Here is a 19,135-nt window from a genome sequence, read left to right on the forward strand (position 1 = left end):
AACTGGTCTGGGTATTGCTACAGCAGATCGTTTTAAAGCACGTTTCAGGCACAGGCATTATAAACGAACTGTTGGTGCTCTTGTTCAGCTTTCTGCAATGTGAACACAGTTATCACTTCCGTCTAATAGCTGTGCTGCCTGCTTGAATCTTGTTCGTGGATATCATAAGATGGGGCATTTGTAGAGTAGAGAGGAAAGGACCTACAAGAACATTAAGAACTGAATTATATACCATCATCCAAAATACTTGCTTTTACATGCAATTGACAGAAGACATATCAAGGTAGAAACAACAAATCACATAAAAACATTTTCCTCTAGGTTTCATGTCAGCTATAATCTTTATATCATAGGAAACCATACTTTTACCTTTAATTTCATTTACTATGTTTAAGTACAATATTTAATTTGCCTCACCATATTCTTTCACTTCAAATTGAGTTGTGAAATTTGCATCGGGGGCATTTTCGTATCTTGCAATAATCTTCCATATTCCAATACTGCAAAATATATTTGATATTAAACTACTGAATTATATGAAATTTTTGCCAAGTTTTTGAATATTTTTTGTTAACAAACCAACTTCTAATAAAAATATTTTCTCCTTGAAAACCAATAAAATGCTTCTCTTCACTACTGTACTGACTTACTGTGAGATATTCTAAAAGGCACAAATAAATTAGATTAGAAAACAAGTCTGGAACACACTGAGATTATTGGACACATTAACTTCAGCTGACAAGGTGAAACGCAGCTTGAGAAAATTGGGAGAGGATATTTTGACTCCAAATAACAAACCACTTCTGCCTGAAATACACAGGAAATGGCCAAAATTCAAAAAGCCTTTGTAAAATAAATTCATTATTGGGATCATCCAATTCAAAGTGTAGGAGTGGATTGGGAAAAAGAAGATAAGAACAGTGGTCTTTATACTACCTTGGGGAACTTGTGCTATGTGTAATATATATTGTGTTATGTGGGAACTATAGACCTGTGAGTCTTACGTCGTGGCCTGCAAATTACTGGAAAGGATTCTTAAGGATAGGATCTACGAGCATTTGGAGAAGTACAGTCTACTCAAGGATAGTCAACATGGCTTTGTGAAGGGAAGGTCGTGCCTCACAAGCCTAATTGAGTTTTTTAAAGAGATAACAAAATAAATTGATGAGGGTAGGGCGGAAGATGTGGTCTACATGGATTTTAGCAAGGCATTTGACAAGGTCCCTCAGGAGAGACTCATCCAGAAAGTCATGAGGCATGGGATCAGTGGAACGTTGGCTGTTTGGATAAAAAAATTGGCTTACAGGAAGAACGCAGAGGGTAGTAGTGGAAGGAAAGTATTCTGCCCGAAGGTCGGTGACTAGTGGAGTGCCACAAGGATCTGCCCTGGGACCCGTACTCTTTGTGATTTTTATAAATGACCTGGATGAAGAGGCGGAAGGATGGGTAAGTTTGCGGATAACACGAAGATTGGAGGAGTTGTGGATGGAGCTGTAGGTTGCCGAAGGCTACAAGAGGATATAGACAGGATGCAGAGTTGGGCAGAAAAGTGGCCGATGGAGTTCAATCCGGATAAGTGTGAGGTGATTCATTTTGGAAGGATAAACCAGAAGGCTGAGTACAGGGTTAATGGTTGGTTAATTAAGAGTGAGCTATGCACCTAGTTAGAAGAGACATGATGAACTTGGACGCTGTACCATGTGCCTGGACCTGCCCAAGGCCTCCTCCCAAGGAAGGGCCGAGCTCGAAGAAGTGGCCACGGCTGGAGGCCGACACGGCCTCGGACTCGAGATCGGCGGGGGCGGCGGCGGGCGGTGCCAAGGCAGCCAGCAAGAACAAACTGGAGGAGAGGCTGTACTCAGTGCTGTCGCAAGATCGAAGAAGATTGCGGTGCATAGCCGCCAACCCTGGATTCGGGATGGCACCCACTGACTGACTGACTGTCTTAAGAGTGTGGATGAACGGAGGGACATTGGGATTCAAATCCATACATCCCTCAAGGTCGCTGCACAGGTTGATAAGATATGATAGGATAAGAAAGCCTATGGGATGCTAGGCTTCATTAATAGGGGGATTGAGTTCAAGAGTAGAGAGGTCATGTTGCAACTCTACAAATCTCTGGTGAGACCACACTTAGAGTATTGCGTTCAATTCTGGTCACCTCATTATAGGATGGACGTGGAACATATGGAGAGGGTGCAGAGGAAATTTACCAGGATGTTACAAATCTTATGAGGCAAGGTTAGCAGAGCTGGGACTTTTCTCTTTGGAGCGTAGAAGGATGAGAGGGGACTTGATAGAGGTCTACAAGATTATGAGAGGCATAGATAGGGTGTATAGCCAGCACCTTGTTTCCAGAGCACGAATAGCAAACACCAGAGGGCATATGTACAAAGTTAAGGGAGGGAAGCTTAGGGGAGACATCAGGGGTAAGTTTTTTACACAGAGGGTTGTGGGTGGCTGGAATGACTTGCCAGGGATGGTGGCGGTGGCTAACACATGAGGGGTATTGAAGAGCCTCTTGAACGGGCACATGGATGAAAGAAAAATATAGGGTTATGGGGTAGTGTGGGTTTAGTACTTTTTTTAGGATAGGTCGGCACAACATCAAGGGCCGAAGGGCCTGTACTGTGCTATAGTATTCTAGTGTCTAGTGTAAATCGATTTTGAACCGAAAACCTGAAAGTTCAGAATTAGATAGCACACAAATTAGGAAAGGATATTTAAATATTCGCTTTAAGGTCACTGTTACTGAGGTTAGCAGTTTAATCCAGATTTATTTTAGAAATTACATTTAATTGTGGTAGGATTCAAACTCGGGACTAAAAGTACCGAGTCACAACTTGATTACTTGTCGTAAAGTTCCCACATCCAGGGAATGAGTCGACAGATTCTCTCATCACACTGGGGTCAGAAGAACCAAAATCAGTAGCAAACGTCAGAAACTATTTGCATCACTATTGAATGGGTGTGTGATATTGGTACTGATTTTGTTTTTGCTTGTACAGATTTTTAGTGCTGAATTTGCCCCCCCCCCAAATATAAGAAATAAGAGTCTGCTATGCAGCTATGGAGCCTTGTCTACCATTTAATAAGATTGTAACAGATCTGATCCTGGCAATCCGTGCTAGACATTGCTATAGAACTAAAATTCATCCAAATCTGCAAGAATATATACACTGATTCCGTTCCCAGAGTTCTGAGGTTAAGAAGTTTGAATGAGAAGAAATTCCCCCTCATTTCCATTTAAACAGACAATACCTTACTCTGAAAACATGCCCCCAGTTCTAGATTTTTTAATAATATGAAATGTCTTCCCAAATCCACTCAGAATTTGATGCTACCCAATGACTGTATGATTTGTGCAGATGGAGTATTATCTCAGATTTCCATGATCTGCAAGTGCCCCCCTCCCCACCACACCAATCTCAGTTTCATTAAGATCTTCTTTAATTCTTTTTAAGGTTTAATAAACAAAGGCCCAAGATCTCTGACAGTAATCTCTCTGGCAAGAATTTGTAAATACTTCACAATCTCTGGTATTTTATAGGTGCTTCCAATAATTCCACCGGCTTCATTCGTAATGACTTCTTTCCGTTCTACGATAATATCTTGTGGATTCTGAAATTAGAATTAGATGTCAGAATAAATTGGAGTATTAATTATACAAACCCTCCAGTCACATACTGAAGTGATGATTCACACATTTGAGAAGCTGCCGAGGTCATCACTTTGTAAGGTCGTCTGGCAGCGGTGGTTTGGTGCAGTCAAAGTCCAAGGCTTTGTCAGCTCAAAAACACGTGCACACCTTACACACTCCTGTCACCTCAGATCTCAAAAGATAATCAATTGGACTACACGTCACTTTGGAAAAGAGAGGAGGAGGGAATGGCATTGAGCAACAGGGAGGATTTCTAATACTCATGTTAAGTTTCTAAAACCCTAACAACCCTGAGAAGTTAAGAAACAGAAGCAGCAATGGAGCAGATGACCCCTCCTTCCTGCAGTATCATTCAGACAAATCATTGACGAGCTAAACTTGTCCACTTTCCCAAGCTCAATACCTTGGTTTCTCCAATATTCCAGATATGCACCCACTTTAGATTTCGACATTTACAATGACTCTGCATGTTTCTTCTGACCTCAGTCCAGCATAAAATAACCACTTACGTGGAGACTGTGGTTCCAAATTATTCCTCCAAAGCAAGCATGCTCCTAGCATCTACCCAGTGAAGCTATTTTAAAACTTGCATCCTTTGATCATATAGCCTATTGTTCTTCTAAAGTGCAGGCCAAATTTACTTAATATTTTCATTCTAAGACAATTTTTTTCAATGACTATTTGCTGTAATTTCATCTACATTAAGACCCAGTGTTGTTGTGATCCTCCTTAAGATCATAGCACAGAATCTGGCCCTTTAGCCCATCTATTTCATGCTGAAATAATTTAAACTTCTTACTCACATTGATCTGCACTGGTATCACAGCCCTCCAAAACCCTACCATCCATGCACCTATCGAAACCTCTCTTAAATGTTGAAATCAAACCCACATGCACCACGTGCTGGGAGCTCATTCCACACTCTCATAACCCTCTGAATGAAGACGTTTCCTCTTATGTTCCCCCTAAACTTTTCACCTTTCTCCCTTAACCTATGACCTCTTGTTGTAGTCCCACCCAACCTCAGTGGGAAAAAAAGTCAGCTTGCATTTACCCAATCTATACCTCTCACAATTTTGTATACGTCTATCAAAACTCCTCTCAATCTTCTACATTCCAAAGAATACAGTCCTAACCTATTCAATCTTTCATTATAACTTGTGTCCACCAGACCTGACAACATCATCATATATTTTCTCTGTACTCTTTCAAACTTATCTACATCTTTTCTGCAGGTAAGTGACCCAAACTGCATACAATACTCCAAATTAGGCCTCACCAACATCTTATACTACTTCAACATAACATTGCATCTCCTGTATCAATACATTAATTTATGGAGGTCAATGCTTTCTTTACAACCCTAATAGGTGATGCTACTTTCAATTAATTATGGACCAGTATCCCAGATCCCTTTATTCTACTATGCACCTCAGTGTCCTACCATTCACTGTCTAAGACCTACCCTGGCTAGGCTAATCGAAGTGCAAAACCTCACATTTGTCTGCATTAAATTTCATCTGCCATTTTTCCCAAATGATGCAGGTCCCTCTGCAAGCCATTATAGCCTTCCTCACTGTCTAATACACCACAAATCTTGAGGTCATCCACAAATGTGCTTGGCCAGTTAACCACATGATCATCCAGATTATTGATAAAGATGAAGAAACAGGAATGGACCAGCACTAATCCCTGTGACATACCATTAGAAACACAGAAACATAGAAGACCTACAGCACATTACAGGCCCTTCGGCCCACAAATCTGTGCCGAACATGTCCTTACCTTAGAACTACCTCGGCTGACCCATAGCCCTCTATGTTTCTAAGCTCCTTGTACTTATCCAGGGGTCTCTTAAAAGACCCTATCATTTCTGCCTCCACCACTGCTGTTGATAGCCCATTCCACACACTCATCACTCTCTGTGGAAAAGAAATTACCCCTGACATCTCCTTTGTACCTACTTCCAAGTACCTTAAAACTGTGCCCTCTTGTGTTAGCCATTTCAGCACTGGGAAAAAGTCTCTGACTATCCACACGGTCAATGCCTCTATCAGGTCACCTCTCAGCCTCTATCACTCCAAGGAGGAAAGACCGAGTTCATTCAACCTATAATTATAATAGCAGGTTATTAAGAAGGCAAATGGAATGTTGGCCTTTATTGCTAGAGGGACTGAATTCAAGAGCAGGGAGGTCATGCTGCAACTATACAGGGTACTGGTGAGGCCGCACTTGGAGTACTGTGTGCAATTCTGGTCTCCATACTTGAAGAAGGATATACTGGCTTTGGAGGCAGTGCAGAGGAAGTTCACCAGGTTGATTCCAGGGATGAACGGGTTAACCTATGAGGAGACATTGAATCGCCTGGGACTATACTCTCTGGAATTCAGAAGAATCAGAGGAGATCTTATAGAAACATACTAAATTTTGAAAGGGACGGATAGGATAGAAGTAGGAAAGTTGTTTCCATTGGCCGGTGAGACAAGAATTAAGGGACATTGCCTCAAGATTCAGGGTAGAAGACTTAGGATGGAGATGAGGAGAAACTTTGTGGAGATGCGAAAGGATTTAGAAGGAGTGGATTGGGACAATTTCTTCTATGGGAAGGATGTAATAGAGAAATGGAGGTCATTTAAAGGTGAAATTTTGAGGGTACAGAAACATTACGTTCCTGTTAGGTTGAAAGGAAAGGTTAAAAGTTTGAGAGAGCCGTGTTTTTCAAGGGATATTAGAAACTTGGTTCGGAAAAAGAGAGAGATCTACAATAAATATAGGCAGCTTGGAGTAAATGAGGTGCTCGAGGAATATAAAGAATGTAAGAAGAATCTTAAGAAAGAAATTAGAAAAGCTAAAAGAAGATATGAAGTTGCTTTGGTAAGTAAGGTGAAAATAAATCCAAAGGGTTTCTACAGTTATATTAATAGCAAAAGGATAGTGAGGGATAAAATTGGTCCCTTAGAAAATCAGAGTGGATGGCTATGTTCGGAGCCAAAAGAGATGGGGGAGATTTTGAAAAATTTCTTTTCTTCGGTATTCACTAAGGAGAAGGATATTGAATTGGGGTGTAAGATAAGGGAAACAAGTAGGGTAGTTATGGAAACTATGATGATTAAAGAAGGTGAAGTACTGGCGTTTTTAAGGAATATAAAAATGGATAAGTCTCCGGGTCCTGACAGGATATTCCCGAGGATCTTGAGGTAAGTTACTGTGGAAATAGCAGGGGCTCTGACAGAAATATTTCAAATGTCATTAGAAACGGGGATGGTGCCGGAGGATTGGCGTATTGATCATGTTGTTCTATTGTTTAAAAAGGTTTCTAAGAGTAAACCTAGCAATTATCGGCTTGTGTGTTTGACGTCAGAGGTGGGTAAATTGATGGAAAGTATTCTTAGAGATAGTATATGTAATTATCTGGATAGACAGGGTCTGAATAGGAACAGTCAACATGGATTTGTGCGTGGAAGGTCATGTTTGACAAATCTTACTGAATTTTTTGAAGAGGTTGCTCGGAAAGTTGACAATGGTAAAGCAGTGGATGTTGTCTATATGGACTTCACTAAGGCCTTTGACAAGGTTCCACATGGAAGGTTAGTTAGGAAGGTTCAATCGTTAGGTATTAATATTGAATTAGTAAAATGGATTTAGCAGTGGCTGGATGGGAGACGCCAGAGAGTAGTGGTGGATAACTGTGTGTCAGATTGGAGGCCGGTGACTAGTGGTGTGTCTCAGGGATCTGAACCGGGTCCAATGTTATTTGTCATATACATTAATGACCTGGATGATGGGGTGGTAAATTGGATTAGTAAGTATGCAGATGACACTAAGATCGGTGGAGTTGTGGATAATAATGTCGGTTTTCAAAGCTTGCAGAGAGATTTAGACCAGTTAGAAGAGTGGGCTGAAAGATGGCAGATGGAGCTTAATGCTGATAAATGTGAGGTGCCACATTTTGGTAGGACGAATCAAAATAGGACATACATGGTAAATGGTAAGGCATTGAAGAATTCAGTAGAACAGAGGGATCTAGGAATAATGGTGTATACTTCCCTGAAGGTGGAATCTCATGTGGATAGAGTGGTGAGGAAAGCTTTTGATATGCTGGCCTTTATAAATCAGAGCATTGAATATGGGATTTGGGATGTGATGTTGAAATTGTACAAGGCATTGTTAAGGTCAAATTTGGAGTATTGTGTACAGTTCTGGTCACCGAATTATAGGAACGATGTCAACAAAATAGACAGAGTACAGAGAATATTTACTAGAATGTTACCTGATTTCATCTCCTAAGTTACAGAGAAAGGTTGAACATGTTGGGTCTTTATTCTTTGGGGCGTAGAAGGTTGAGAAGGGACTTGATAGAGGTGTTTAAAATTACGAGGGGGATTGATAGAGTTGACGCGGATAGGCTTTTTCCATTGAGAGTGGGGGATATTCAAACAAGAGGACGTGAGTTGAGAGTTAAAGGGCAAAAGTTTAGGGGAAACTTCTTTACTCAGAGAGTGGTAGCTGTGTGGAATGAGCTTCCAGCAGAAGTGGTTGAGGCAGGTTCGATGTTGCCATTTAAAGTTAAATTGGACAGCTATATGGACACGAAAGGAATGGAGGCTTGTAGGCTGAGTGCAAGTCGGTGGGACTAGGTGAGAGTAAGAGTTCGGTACGGACTAGAAGGGCCGAGATGGCCTGTTTCCGTGCTGTAATTATGATATAGTTATATGGTTAAACTGTTTTTCCTAGAGAGTGGTGAATCTGTAGAATTCTCTGCCCCGGGAAGCGGTTGAGGCTTCGTCACTAAATATATTAGCCGGTCGGCTCTCCCGTCCATTCTGCTCTCCAGTGTCTGCGCCCTGGAAAATAAATTGGACCATATGCGACTTCAACGAAATACTCGGCGGGAGCCGTATTGCTGTGCATACGTTTTTAGAGACATGGCTCAGCAATTCCGGATGCCGCCATTCAGCTGGACGGGCTCGTCTTGTTTCGAGCAGATAGAGATGCAGCTCTCTCCGGTAAGACTCGCGGTGGTGGCTTGTGTGTTTACATCAATACGGAATGGTGCAAGAACTCGGCGTTGGTTTCCAGATATTGCTCATCGCTAGTGGAGTTTGTGACTGTTAGATGCAGACCATTTTATTCACCACGGGAATTCACCACTGTCATTATAGTCAATGTCTACATCCCCCCAGCGCTAATGCTAAGGAGGCGCTCTGTGAACTGCATGGGGTTATTAGCGAACTGCAGAACGCACACCCTGGTGGACTGTTTATTGTCACTGGAGATTTTAATCACGCTAACCTTAAGTCAGTGCTCCCCAGATTCCATCAGAACGTGGACTTCGCAACGAGGGGGGAGAACGCGTTGGACCTTGCTTACACAAACATTCCGGCCGCGTACCGGGCAGAGCTCCGCCCCCACCTCGGTTACTCAGACCACATCTCTGTTATGCTAATCCCAGCATACAGACCGCTCGTCAGGCGCTCCAGACCAGTTCAGAAGCAGGTGAAAACCCGGCCAGCAGGAGTCTTCTCCGCTCTTCAAGAATGCTTTGAGCACACCGACCGGCACATGTTCAGGGAGGCTGCAACCGATGGCGACTCCAGCAACTTAGAGGGGTACACGGCATCGGTGACGAGCTACATCAGCAAGTGCATCGATGACGTCACTGTGGCCAAGACCATCACGACACGCTCTAACCAGAAGCCATGGATGACCGCGGAGGTGCGTCCGCTGCTGAGAACCCGTGACTCCGCCTTCAGAGCAGGCGACAAGGCAGTCCTAACAACAGCGAGGGCCAAACTGTCCCGGGCCATCAGAGAGGCAAAGCATGCACACACCCAGCGAAACCACAGCCACTCTCAGGACAGCGGAGACACGCGGCGCATGTGGAAGGGCATTCAGAACATCACCAACTACAAGACAACACCACCTGCCTGTGCTGGTGATGCCTCCCTCCCAGATGCGTTGAACAACTTCTAGGCTCGGTTTCAGGCGGGAAATGACATGGCGGCGAGGAAGACCACTCCTCCTCCCAATGACCAGGTGCTGTGTCTTACCGTGGCCGATGTGAGGAGAACCCTGCGCAGGGCCAACCCACGGAAGGCTGCTGGACCAGACAATATTCCTGTCTGAGTGCTCAGAGGATGTGCAGATCAGCTAGCAGAGATTCTCACTGACATTTTCAACATCTCCCTGAGCAGCGCTATCGCTTCTCCGTGCTTCAAGGCCGCCGCCATCGTCCCTGTGCCGAAGAAGTCTTCAGTGTCCTGCCTCAATGATTACCGTCCCGTTGCACTCACATCCACCATCATGAAGTGTTTCGAGAGGCTCGTCATGAGACACATCAAGACCCTGCTGCCCCCCTCACTGGACCCCCGGCAGTTCGCGTAGTATCCGAACCGTTCAACAGACGATGTCATTGCCAACACCCTCCACCTGGCCGTATCCCACAAAGACCCGTACATTCGAATGCTGTTCATAGACTTCAGTTCAGCATTCAACACATATTTATTTCTATACACACATTCTTTCTCTCTCGCTCTTTTTTTCTCCCTCTGTCCCTCTCACTATACCCTTACCCATCCTCTGGGTTTTTCACCCCTCCCCCTTTTCTTTCTCCCTGGGCCTCCTGTCCCATGATCCTCTCATATCCCTTTTGCTTATCAACTGTCCAGCTCTTGGCTCCATCCCTCCCCCTCCTGTCTCCTCCTATCATTTTGGATCTCCCCCTCCCCCTCCCACTTTCAAATCTCTTACTAGCTCTTCTTTCAGTTAGTCCTGACGAAGGGTCTCGGCCGGAAACATCGACTGTACCTCTTCCTAGAGATGCTGCCTGGCCTGCTGCGTTCACCAGCAACTTTGATGTGTATTCCTCAGAAACTGATTGGAAAGCTGAGCCTACTGGGCCTGAACACCTCCCTCTGCAACTGGATCCTAGACTTCTTGACTGGGAGATCTCAGTCAGTCGGGATTGGAAGCAGCATCTCCAATACCATCACACTGAGCATGGGGGCCCCCTCAGGGCTGTGTGCTCAGTCCACTGCTGTTCACTCTGCTGACCCACAACTGTGCTGCAACACACAGCTCGAACCACATCATCAGGTTCGCCGACGACACGACTGTGGTGGGTCTCATCAGCGAGAACGATGAGTTAGCATACAGAGAGGAGGTGCAGCGGCTAACGGACTGGTGCAGAGCCAACAACCTGTCTCTGAATGTAAGAAAAACAAAAAAGATGGTTGTTGACTTCAGGAGGACACGGAGCGACCACTCTCTGCTGAACATCGACAACTCCTCCGTAGAGATCATTAAGAGTGCCAGATTTCTTGGTGTCCACCTGGTGGAGAATCTTACCTGACCCTCACATCTCAGATTCGGAATTTGCACCATCTCGGATCGCAAGACCCTGCAGTGGATAGTGAGGTCAGCTGAGAAGATCATCGGGTCTCTCTCCCAGCCATCACAGACATTTACACCACACGCTGCATCCGCAAAGCAAACAGCATTATGAAGGACCCCACGCACCCCTCATATAAACTCTTCTCCCTCCTGCCATCTGGAAAAAGGCACCGAAGCATTTTGCCTCTCACAACCAGACTATGTAACAGTTTCTTCCCCCAAGCCATCAGACTCCTCAATACCCAGAGCCTGGACTGACACCAACCTACTATACCCTCTACTGTGCCTATTGTCTTGTTTATTATTTATTATTATTTATTGTAGAGCCTGCACTGTTTTGTGCACTTTATGCAGTCCTGGATAGGTCTGTAATCTAGTGTAGTTTTTGTATTGTTTCATGCACCACCACGGACCTGGAAAACGTTGTCTCGTTTTTACTATGTTCTGTACCAGCAGTTATGGTTGAAATGATAATAAAAAGTGACTTGACTTGACTTGATATTTAAGATACAGTTAGATAGAATTTTACATATTAGGGGAATTAAGGGTTATTGAGTAAAGGCAGGTAGATGGAGCTGAGTTTACAGAAGATCAGCCATGATCATATTGAATGGCGGGGCAGGCTCGATGGGCCGCATGGCCTACTCCTGCTCCTATTTCTTATGGTCTTATAAGGGATGTTCCCCAATTCAGGCAACATCCTTGTAAATCTCCTCTGCACGCTTTCAATGGTTTCCATGTCCTTCCTGTAGTGTGGGGACCAGAAATGAGCACAGTACTCCAAGTGGAGTCTCACCAGGGTCCTATATGGCAGCTACGTTACCTCTCGGCTCTTAAATGTAATCCCACGGTTGATGAAGGCCAATGCACCATATGCCTTCTTAACCCCAGAGTCAACCTATGTAGCAGCTTTGAGTTTCCTATGGACTCGGTCCCCAAGATCCCTCTGATCCTCCATAGTCCCAAGAGTCTTACCATTAATACCATATTCTGCCATCATATTTGACCTACCAAAATGAACCACCTCACACTTATCTGAGTTGATCTCCGTCTGCCACTTTTCAGCCCAGGTTTGCAACCTATCAATGTCCCGCTGTAACCTCTGACAGCCCTCCACACTATCCACAACTCCCCCAACCTTTGTGTCATCAGCAAATGTACTAACCCATCCCACCACTTCCTCATCCAGGTCATTTATAAAAATCACGAAGTGTAGGAGTCCCAAAATAGATTCCTGAGGCACACCTCTAATCACAGGCCTCCAGTCAGAGAATCAATCATCTGCTACCAATCTCTGGTCTCTCCCACAAAGCCAATGTCCAATCTAATTTACTACCTCATCTTGAATGCTGACCGTCAAAACTTTCTTGACCAATCTCCAATACAGGATATTGTCAAATGCCTTGCCTAATGCCCACATAGATAACATCTACTGCCTTGCCTTCATCTACTTTCCTGGTAACTTCCTTGAAAAACTCTATAGTTTGGTTAGTATAACCTAACCCACACGAAGCCTTGCTGACCATCCTTAAACACTCCATGAAATTACTTTAGTCTGAGGGCGGTAAATCTGTAGAATTTGTTGCCACGAGCGGCTGTGAAGGCCAAGTCATTGGGTATATTTAAGGCAGGGATAGATAAGTTCATGATTAGCCAGGGCATCAAAGGGAATGGGTTGAAAGCGGGGAGTGGGGATGACTGGAAGAATTGGATCAGCCCATGATTGAATGGCGGAGCAGACTCAATGGGCCAAATGATCTACTTCTGCTCCTATATTTTATGGTCTTATGTCTATCCAAGTACTTATATATCTTGTCCCTTAGAATACCTTCCAATAACTTCCTCACAACTGATATCAGACTCACTGGTCAATAATTTTCTGGATTATGTTTAGATCCCTTTTTGTACAGCGGAACACAATATTGGCTATCCTTCGATCTTCTGGTACCTCTCCTGTCTCTAGGATTATTTAAATATCTCTGCTTGCCTCCCATTGGGTCCGAGAGAACACCTTGTCAGTCCATAAGGATTTATCCACCCTGATTTGCCTCAGGATAGCAAACACTCCTCCAATGTAATCTCTACAGGGTCCATGAAGTTGATACCACTTTTCCTCACTCCTACAGACTTTGCATCCATCTTCCGAGTAAATCCAAATGCAAAAAAAATAGTAAGATCTCCCCCATCTGTTTTGACTCTGCATATGGATTACCTCTCCGATCTTCCAGAGTATCCCTAGCAATCCTTTTGCTCTTAACATATCCGTAGAATTCCTTACATTCTCCTTCACCTTGTCTGCTAGAGCAACTTCATGCCTTCTTTTAGCCCTCCTAATTTTGTTTTTAAGTGTTCTCTAGCATTTCTTATATCCCTTAGCACCTTATTTGTTCCTACCTGCCTATACCAACTTTGTACTTCCTTCTTTCTCTTAACCAGAGCCTCAATATCTCTTGAAAATCAAGGTTCCCTACACTTGTTATCTTTACACTTTTGAAGGCCTCCTACTTACCAAGTACACCTTTGTCAGAAAACAGCCTGTCGCATTCCACACTTCCAGATCATTTCTGATACCATCAAAATTGGCCTTTTTCCAATTTAGAGTCTCAATCAATGGACCAGAGTTTGAAACTAATGTCACTGTAGTCACTAGATGCAAAGCGTTCCCCTACACCAACTTCTGTCAACTGTCGGTCTCATTCCCTAATAGCAGATCCAGTATCGCACGCTCTCTCATTGGGACTTCTACAAACTGATGAAAAAAGCTTTCCTGAACACATTTCATAAACTCTATCCCATCTAGTCCTTTAACAGTGCGGGATTACCAGTCAATACGTAGAAAGTTAAAATCACCTAGTATAACAATCTTATGTTTCCTGCAACAGTCTGCAATCTGTCTCCGATTTTTTTCCTTTAAATCCCTCTCTGGTTCCCATCCCTCTGTAGCTGTAATTTAAACCCCACTGTGCAGCATTAGCAAACCTTCCCACTAGGATATTAGTCCCCCTCCAGTTCAAGTGCAACTGATTTTTCTCTAAAGATCCTACCTTCCCTGGAAGAGAGTGCAATGATCCAAAAATCTTATGTCCTACCTCCTTCACCAATTCCTTAGCCACATGCTAATCTGTATAATCTCCATAGTTCTGCCTTCACCCCCCCGTGTGGCATGGATAGCAATCCTGAAATCACAACCCTGGAGATCCTGCTCTTCAACTTCATGAACTCCCTATGCAGAACCTCGTCATTAGTCCTGCCCATGTCACTGGTACCTACATGGACCACGTCCCCTGGCTGTTCATCCTCCCTTAAGTATGCTGAGTCCTCAACCTGAGATGTCCCAGACCCTGGCACCAGGGAGGCAACATAGCATCCGCGAATCTCATTCTTACCCACAGAACCTCCCTTCTGTTCCCCTATTTAATGAATTCCTTATCATCACAGCTCACGTATTCTCCCCCCCCCCCCATCCCCCCTTGCCTTCTGACTCACCGAGCCAGACTCAGTGCCAGAGACCTGACCACTGTGATGCTTCTCATGTTCATCATTAGCTGCTCAGGAGCTGCAAAAGCCATCGTTTTTTGTTCATTCCTCTGCTCCAGTCGGAACAATTCCTTTACAAATTGTGTCAGAGAGACGCTACAAGTCTTCACACACTGTAGAGGGGAAACTTGTTACTTTGTGATAATTATAAAACAAAACATCTTACCACAAGTTCAACAATTGTTGGGACTCTGCTCGGTTTCAGCTCACTGTCCACTGTGAGCAAGCGATAAAGCACTGGAGAAAAGTACAACACAAAGATTAATCTGTACGATGCAATCTAACCACCTACTCAATGGTGTTACCATCACCTATTCCCTTGACATCAATAGGCTGGGTGTCATTAAAGATTAACAACTCAACAGGAGCAGCACATCAAACACTCTAATTATAATAGCGGGTCAGAAAGTGGGATTTCTGTGGTGAGTGACTCACAGCCTGATATCCTGAGACCTTTCCATCATCTAAAAAGCTCAAGTCAAGAAGAATTTGATGGCGTGGTCCTGTGGTGGTTAGCACAGCACTTTACAGTACTGGAAACCTGGGATCAATTCCTGCCACTGCCTGTAAGGAGTCTGTATGTTCTCCCCATCACCACGTGGGTTTCCTCAAGGTGCTCCAGTTTTCTCCCACAGTGCAAAGATGTACTGGTTGGTAGGTTAATTGGTCATTGTAAATTGTTCCATAACTAGGCTCGGATTAAATCAGGGGACTGCTGGGTGACATAGCTCAAAGATCTCTTCATGCTAGATAGATAGATAGATAGATAGATAGATAGATAGATAGATAGATAAATAAATGTTTTTTCTGGGATACTCTCCACTTTTCTGTATAAGTGTACTGCCATTATTTTCAACATGCTCAGCACAAAGATGCTAAAGCAGCCCGTATGACAAGTTCATTGACGACCCTCAACATGTATTCCCCGTATCACCAGGTGCAATGTGGAACAAATACTACTTGTTTTGCCCAGCCTACTCCAAGAGCCCCTCCCAAGCCCTCTGCCTTGATCAGCAATGAAGGCTAGGGCATCAGGCACAAACACCTCCACCACAGGCAGTATGTGATGTGGCGCTTCCCCTCCACATCTCACATATCAGCCATACTTGGAAATACATCTCCAGTCCTCCACTGTGGCTAGGTCTAAACCAAGGGCTCTCTGCTCAACAACTCTAAAAATGCCTTCACTGGAAGGACTGTAGAACTTCAAGAAGGACCCTCACATCTACATTTTCAAGTCATTTTTGGAAAGTCAATAAATGCTGGCCTCGACAACGAATCCTGTAGTGCAAAAATTAATACAATAAAATAAATTTACATACATGGTTACTCAGGTATTTGGTAAAACAACTTGGTATGACTGAGTGTCTTTTTAGAGAGCAATGAAGACGCAATGACATTTATAAGTTCTTGGGCCGCACTTTTCTCTGAAGAATATCCATAATCAAGATTTTGCTATAAAAATTCCATTTCTAAACTTCCTTAACTAATCAAATTCGAATACTTCATGACTTGTGGTCAGACTTGAACTTGCAGAGTAACATAACCACTTGGTATTAATTCATCTTTTCAAGGGCAACTAGAGAATGGGCAATATTTGCTCCATTTGTCAATGACGCCCAGACATTACTTTGATGTGACTGAATTGCTCGTGGCGCATGAGCACAACATTTTAAAAAAGCGAACGGGGCCTGTCGGGACATTTGGTAGCACTTCACATCATTTGGTTTATTAGGTGATTGGCAAGGGCATATGGAAAGAGGTTAGTTTTAAGTGAAGAGGCCATCATGGGAGTAGCCACTCTGGGAAGGACAGGGTTAGAGTGGGGAGCAAGAGGCTTCAGTGTGGACATGTGAAGGTTAAGGCCATAAGTCTGTAAGACCTTAAGATAGCGAAGTAGAATTAGGCCATTTGGCCCATCGAGTTTGCTCCGCCATATCATCATGTCTGAAGGTTAAGGTAAACTGCCAGTAAATTTCTTTCTTATTGCATAGTTAGAGCAATGAGTATGCCAGTCAAGACAAGGGGATACTCCTCCTGTGATATGTGGGAGGCTATGGAGACCTTGAAGTTTCCTTGAAGACAACATCTGTAAGAAGTGCATAGAGCTGGAGCTTCTTACAGACTGTGTTCGGGAACTTGAACTGGAGCTGGTTGAACTCCACATCATTCGGGAGGGAAAGGGGTTGATTTGTTGGAGATATGGAGAAGTAGTCACATTGATTAAAATATATTTTATGGTCTCGGTCATAAGTGCTTGTCTCACAACACCCACACAGCAATGTTACATAGTTGTAAAACTTTTCAGTTTAGTTTCTGTTTTAAGATGGCACTTCTGAAGGTGACAACTTACTGGTAGTTCAAAAAGCAAGACATTCAACTAAAAAGATTATTAATAACACCTTTGCTGAAGTAAAGTACAGGTGAAGCAAATTTGAGGGATGAACCATGCTGGTGAGTTGCAAATTCGACGCAGATGGAGTTGGAGTAAGTGACTCAGAGAGGAGGAGTCAAGGCACATGAGTTTTCATGTCTGTCCAATTAACCTGGGTCAGAAGTTGGATCGCTCTTAGTAGCAATCCAATTTGAAGAGGTTGGGCAGTGCGGTCTAGGCCCAGAGTGAATTGTTGGGTGGCATGGTTTAGGCCCAGAGTGTTTGCTGCAGCAGGGCCAGGGTCCTAATGCAAGGCATGATCTTCTGTTAGGGACAATTTAAACACTGGCCCAGGCAGACTGAAAAGGCAGGGTGTCAGGACTGGAGGCAAGGTTCGGGCCGATTTCACACTGAGGCTGTGAGATTGCCCCAGCTGCTGTGCTTTTTATCTGTGAGCTTTGCACAAATTTACCCTGCAAATATCATGAATTTAGACTGAGGCTTTGGGCCTACTCTGGCCTGCTCCAGGGATTTGGATAAATGAACTCAATTTGGTTTGGAATGCTGTTTGCTTCTTCTATTGTTTGCATGATTTGTGTTTTTTTTTCTCTCTTTCTGATATTGGGTGTTGGTCTTTTTTGAATTGGGTTCTTTCAGATTTCTTACTTATGGCTGCCTGCAAACAGACAAATCTCAAGCTCTGAATCTTTGAACAACAGTTACCAGTTTGAGATGGTGTGTAGATCGGTTTGTCAGTCTGTATAAAGATGTGTCCTGTTTGGCGTGACACTAGGATAACACTCTGCAATGCAAAATGACCCGATGTTGCTTGTAAAGACACAAACTGGCTTCCTCTGGATTCCTTTGAAAGTTTTTCTGCAGGTATCTAACAAAAAATAAAATAATCAACAAAATCAGCGTTTTTAATTTTAAATGTTGTATAATGCCCAATATCCTTCACTCAAAACTCAGGCTATGAGGAAACCACAAGGTGTAAAAATTCATCCTTGCTTTGGTAGTGTTAAATGCACTGTGGATTAACAATCAGACATTTGAGTCAAGTCAAGTCCACCTGACTCCACTTCTGAAATTTACTTCAATGGAACTGACTTTCAGAAATATGACTCCAACCAACAGTCACTGCGATAGCTCACATTTAGGCACGATCTGAGAATGCGTATCCACCCTGCAAACCTCATCACAGATTAGCTTGTCAATGTCCTGAAGGTGTTACCAGATGGAAAACGTAGATATTCATTAGGCAAGTAACAGGTCTGGAGAATGCAGAATGGAGCAGAAACATAGAAACTTAGAAAACCTGCGGCACAGTACGGTCCCTTCGGCCCACAAAGCTGTGCCGAACATGTCCCTACCTTAGAAATTACTCGGCTTACCTATAGCCCTCTATTTTTCAAAGCTCCATGTGCCTATCTGAAAGTCTCTTAAAAGATCCTATCGTATCCACCTCCACCACCATTGCCAGCAGCCCATTCCATGCACTCACCACTCTCTGAGCAAAACACTTACCCCTGATATCTCCTCTGTACCTGCTCCCCAGCACCTTAAACCTGTGTCCTCTTCTGGCAACTATTTCAGCCCTGGGAAAAAGCCTCTGGCTATCCACAAGATCAATGCCTCTCATCATCTTATACACCTCTATCAGGTCACCTCTTATCCTCCTTCGTTCCAAGGAGAAAAGGCCGAGTTTCACTCAACCTATTCTCATAAGGCATGCTTCCCAATCCAGGCAACATCCTTGTAAATCTCCTCTGCATCCTTTCTATGGTTTCCACATCCTTTCTGTAGTGAGGCGACCAAAACTGAGCACAGTACTCCAAGTGGGGTCTGACCAGGGTCTTATATAGCTGCAACATTCCCTCTCGGCTCTTAAATTCAATTCCACGATTGATGAAGGCCAATACACCGTACGCCTTCTTAATCACAGAGTCAACCTGCGCAGCTGCTTTGAGCATCCTATGGACTCGGAACCTCAAGATCCCTCTGATCCTCCACACTGCCAAGAATCTGACCATTAATACTATATTCTGCCATATTATTTGACCTACCAAAATGAACCACTTCACACTCATCTAGGTTGAACTCCATCTGCCACTTCTCAGCCCAGTTTTGCATCCCATCAATGTCCCGCTGTAATCTCTGACAGCCCTCCA

At 43.8% G+C, this 19,135-nt stretch overlaps 1 protein-coding gene across 1 annotated transcript in view; it reads right to left on the bottom strand.

Annotated features, from left to right (window-relative positions):
- The window catches only part of LOC134340378 (complement C3-like), a 265,235-nt gene that overhangs the window by 229,805 nt on the left and 16,295 nt on the right, over positions 1–19,135 (bottom strand). Inside the window, exons 3-6 of the mRNA XM_063037558.1 lie at positions 17,688–17,850; positions 14,757–14,827; positions 3,527–3,621; positions 418–500 (exon numbers count right to left, since the gene is read on the bottom strand). Of these exons, the coding sequence (XP_062893628.1) occupies positions 418–500; positions 3,527–3,621; positions 14,757–14,827; positions 17,688–17,850 (412 nt within the window). The remainder of the gene's footprint in view (positions 1–417; positions 501–3,526; positions 3,622–14,756; positions 14,828–17,687; positions 17,851–19,135) is intronic.

This window comes from Mobula hypostoma, chromosome X1 (assembly GCF_963921235.1).
Source record: "Mobula hypostoma chromosome X1, sMobHyp1.1, whole genome shotgun sequence".
Taxonomy (NCBI): Eukaryota; Metazoa; Chordata; class Chondrichthyes; order Myliobatiformes; family Myliobatidae; genus Mobula; species Mobula hypostoma.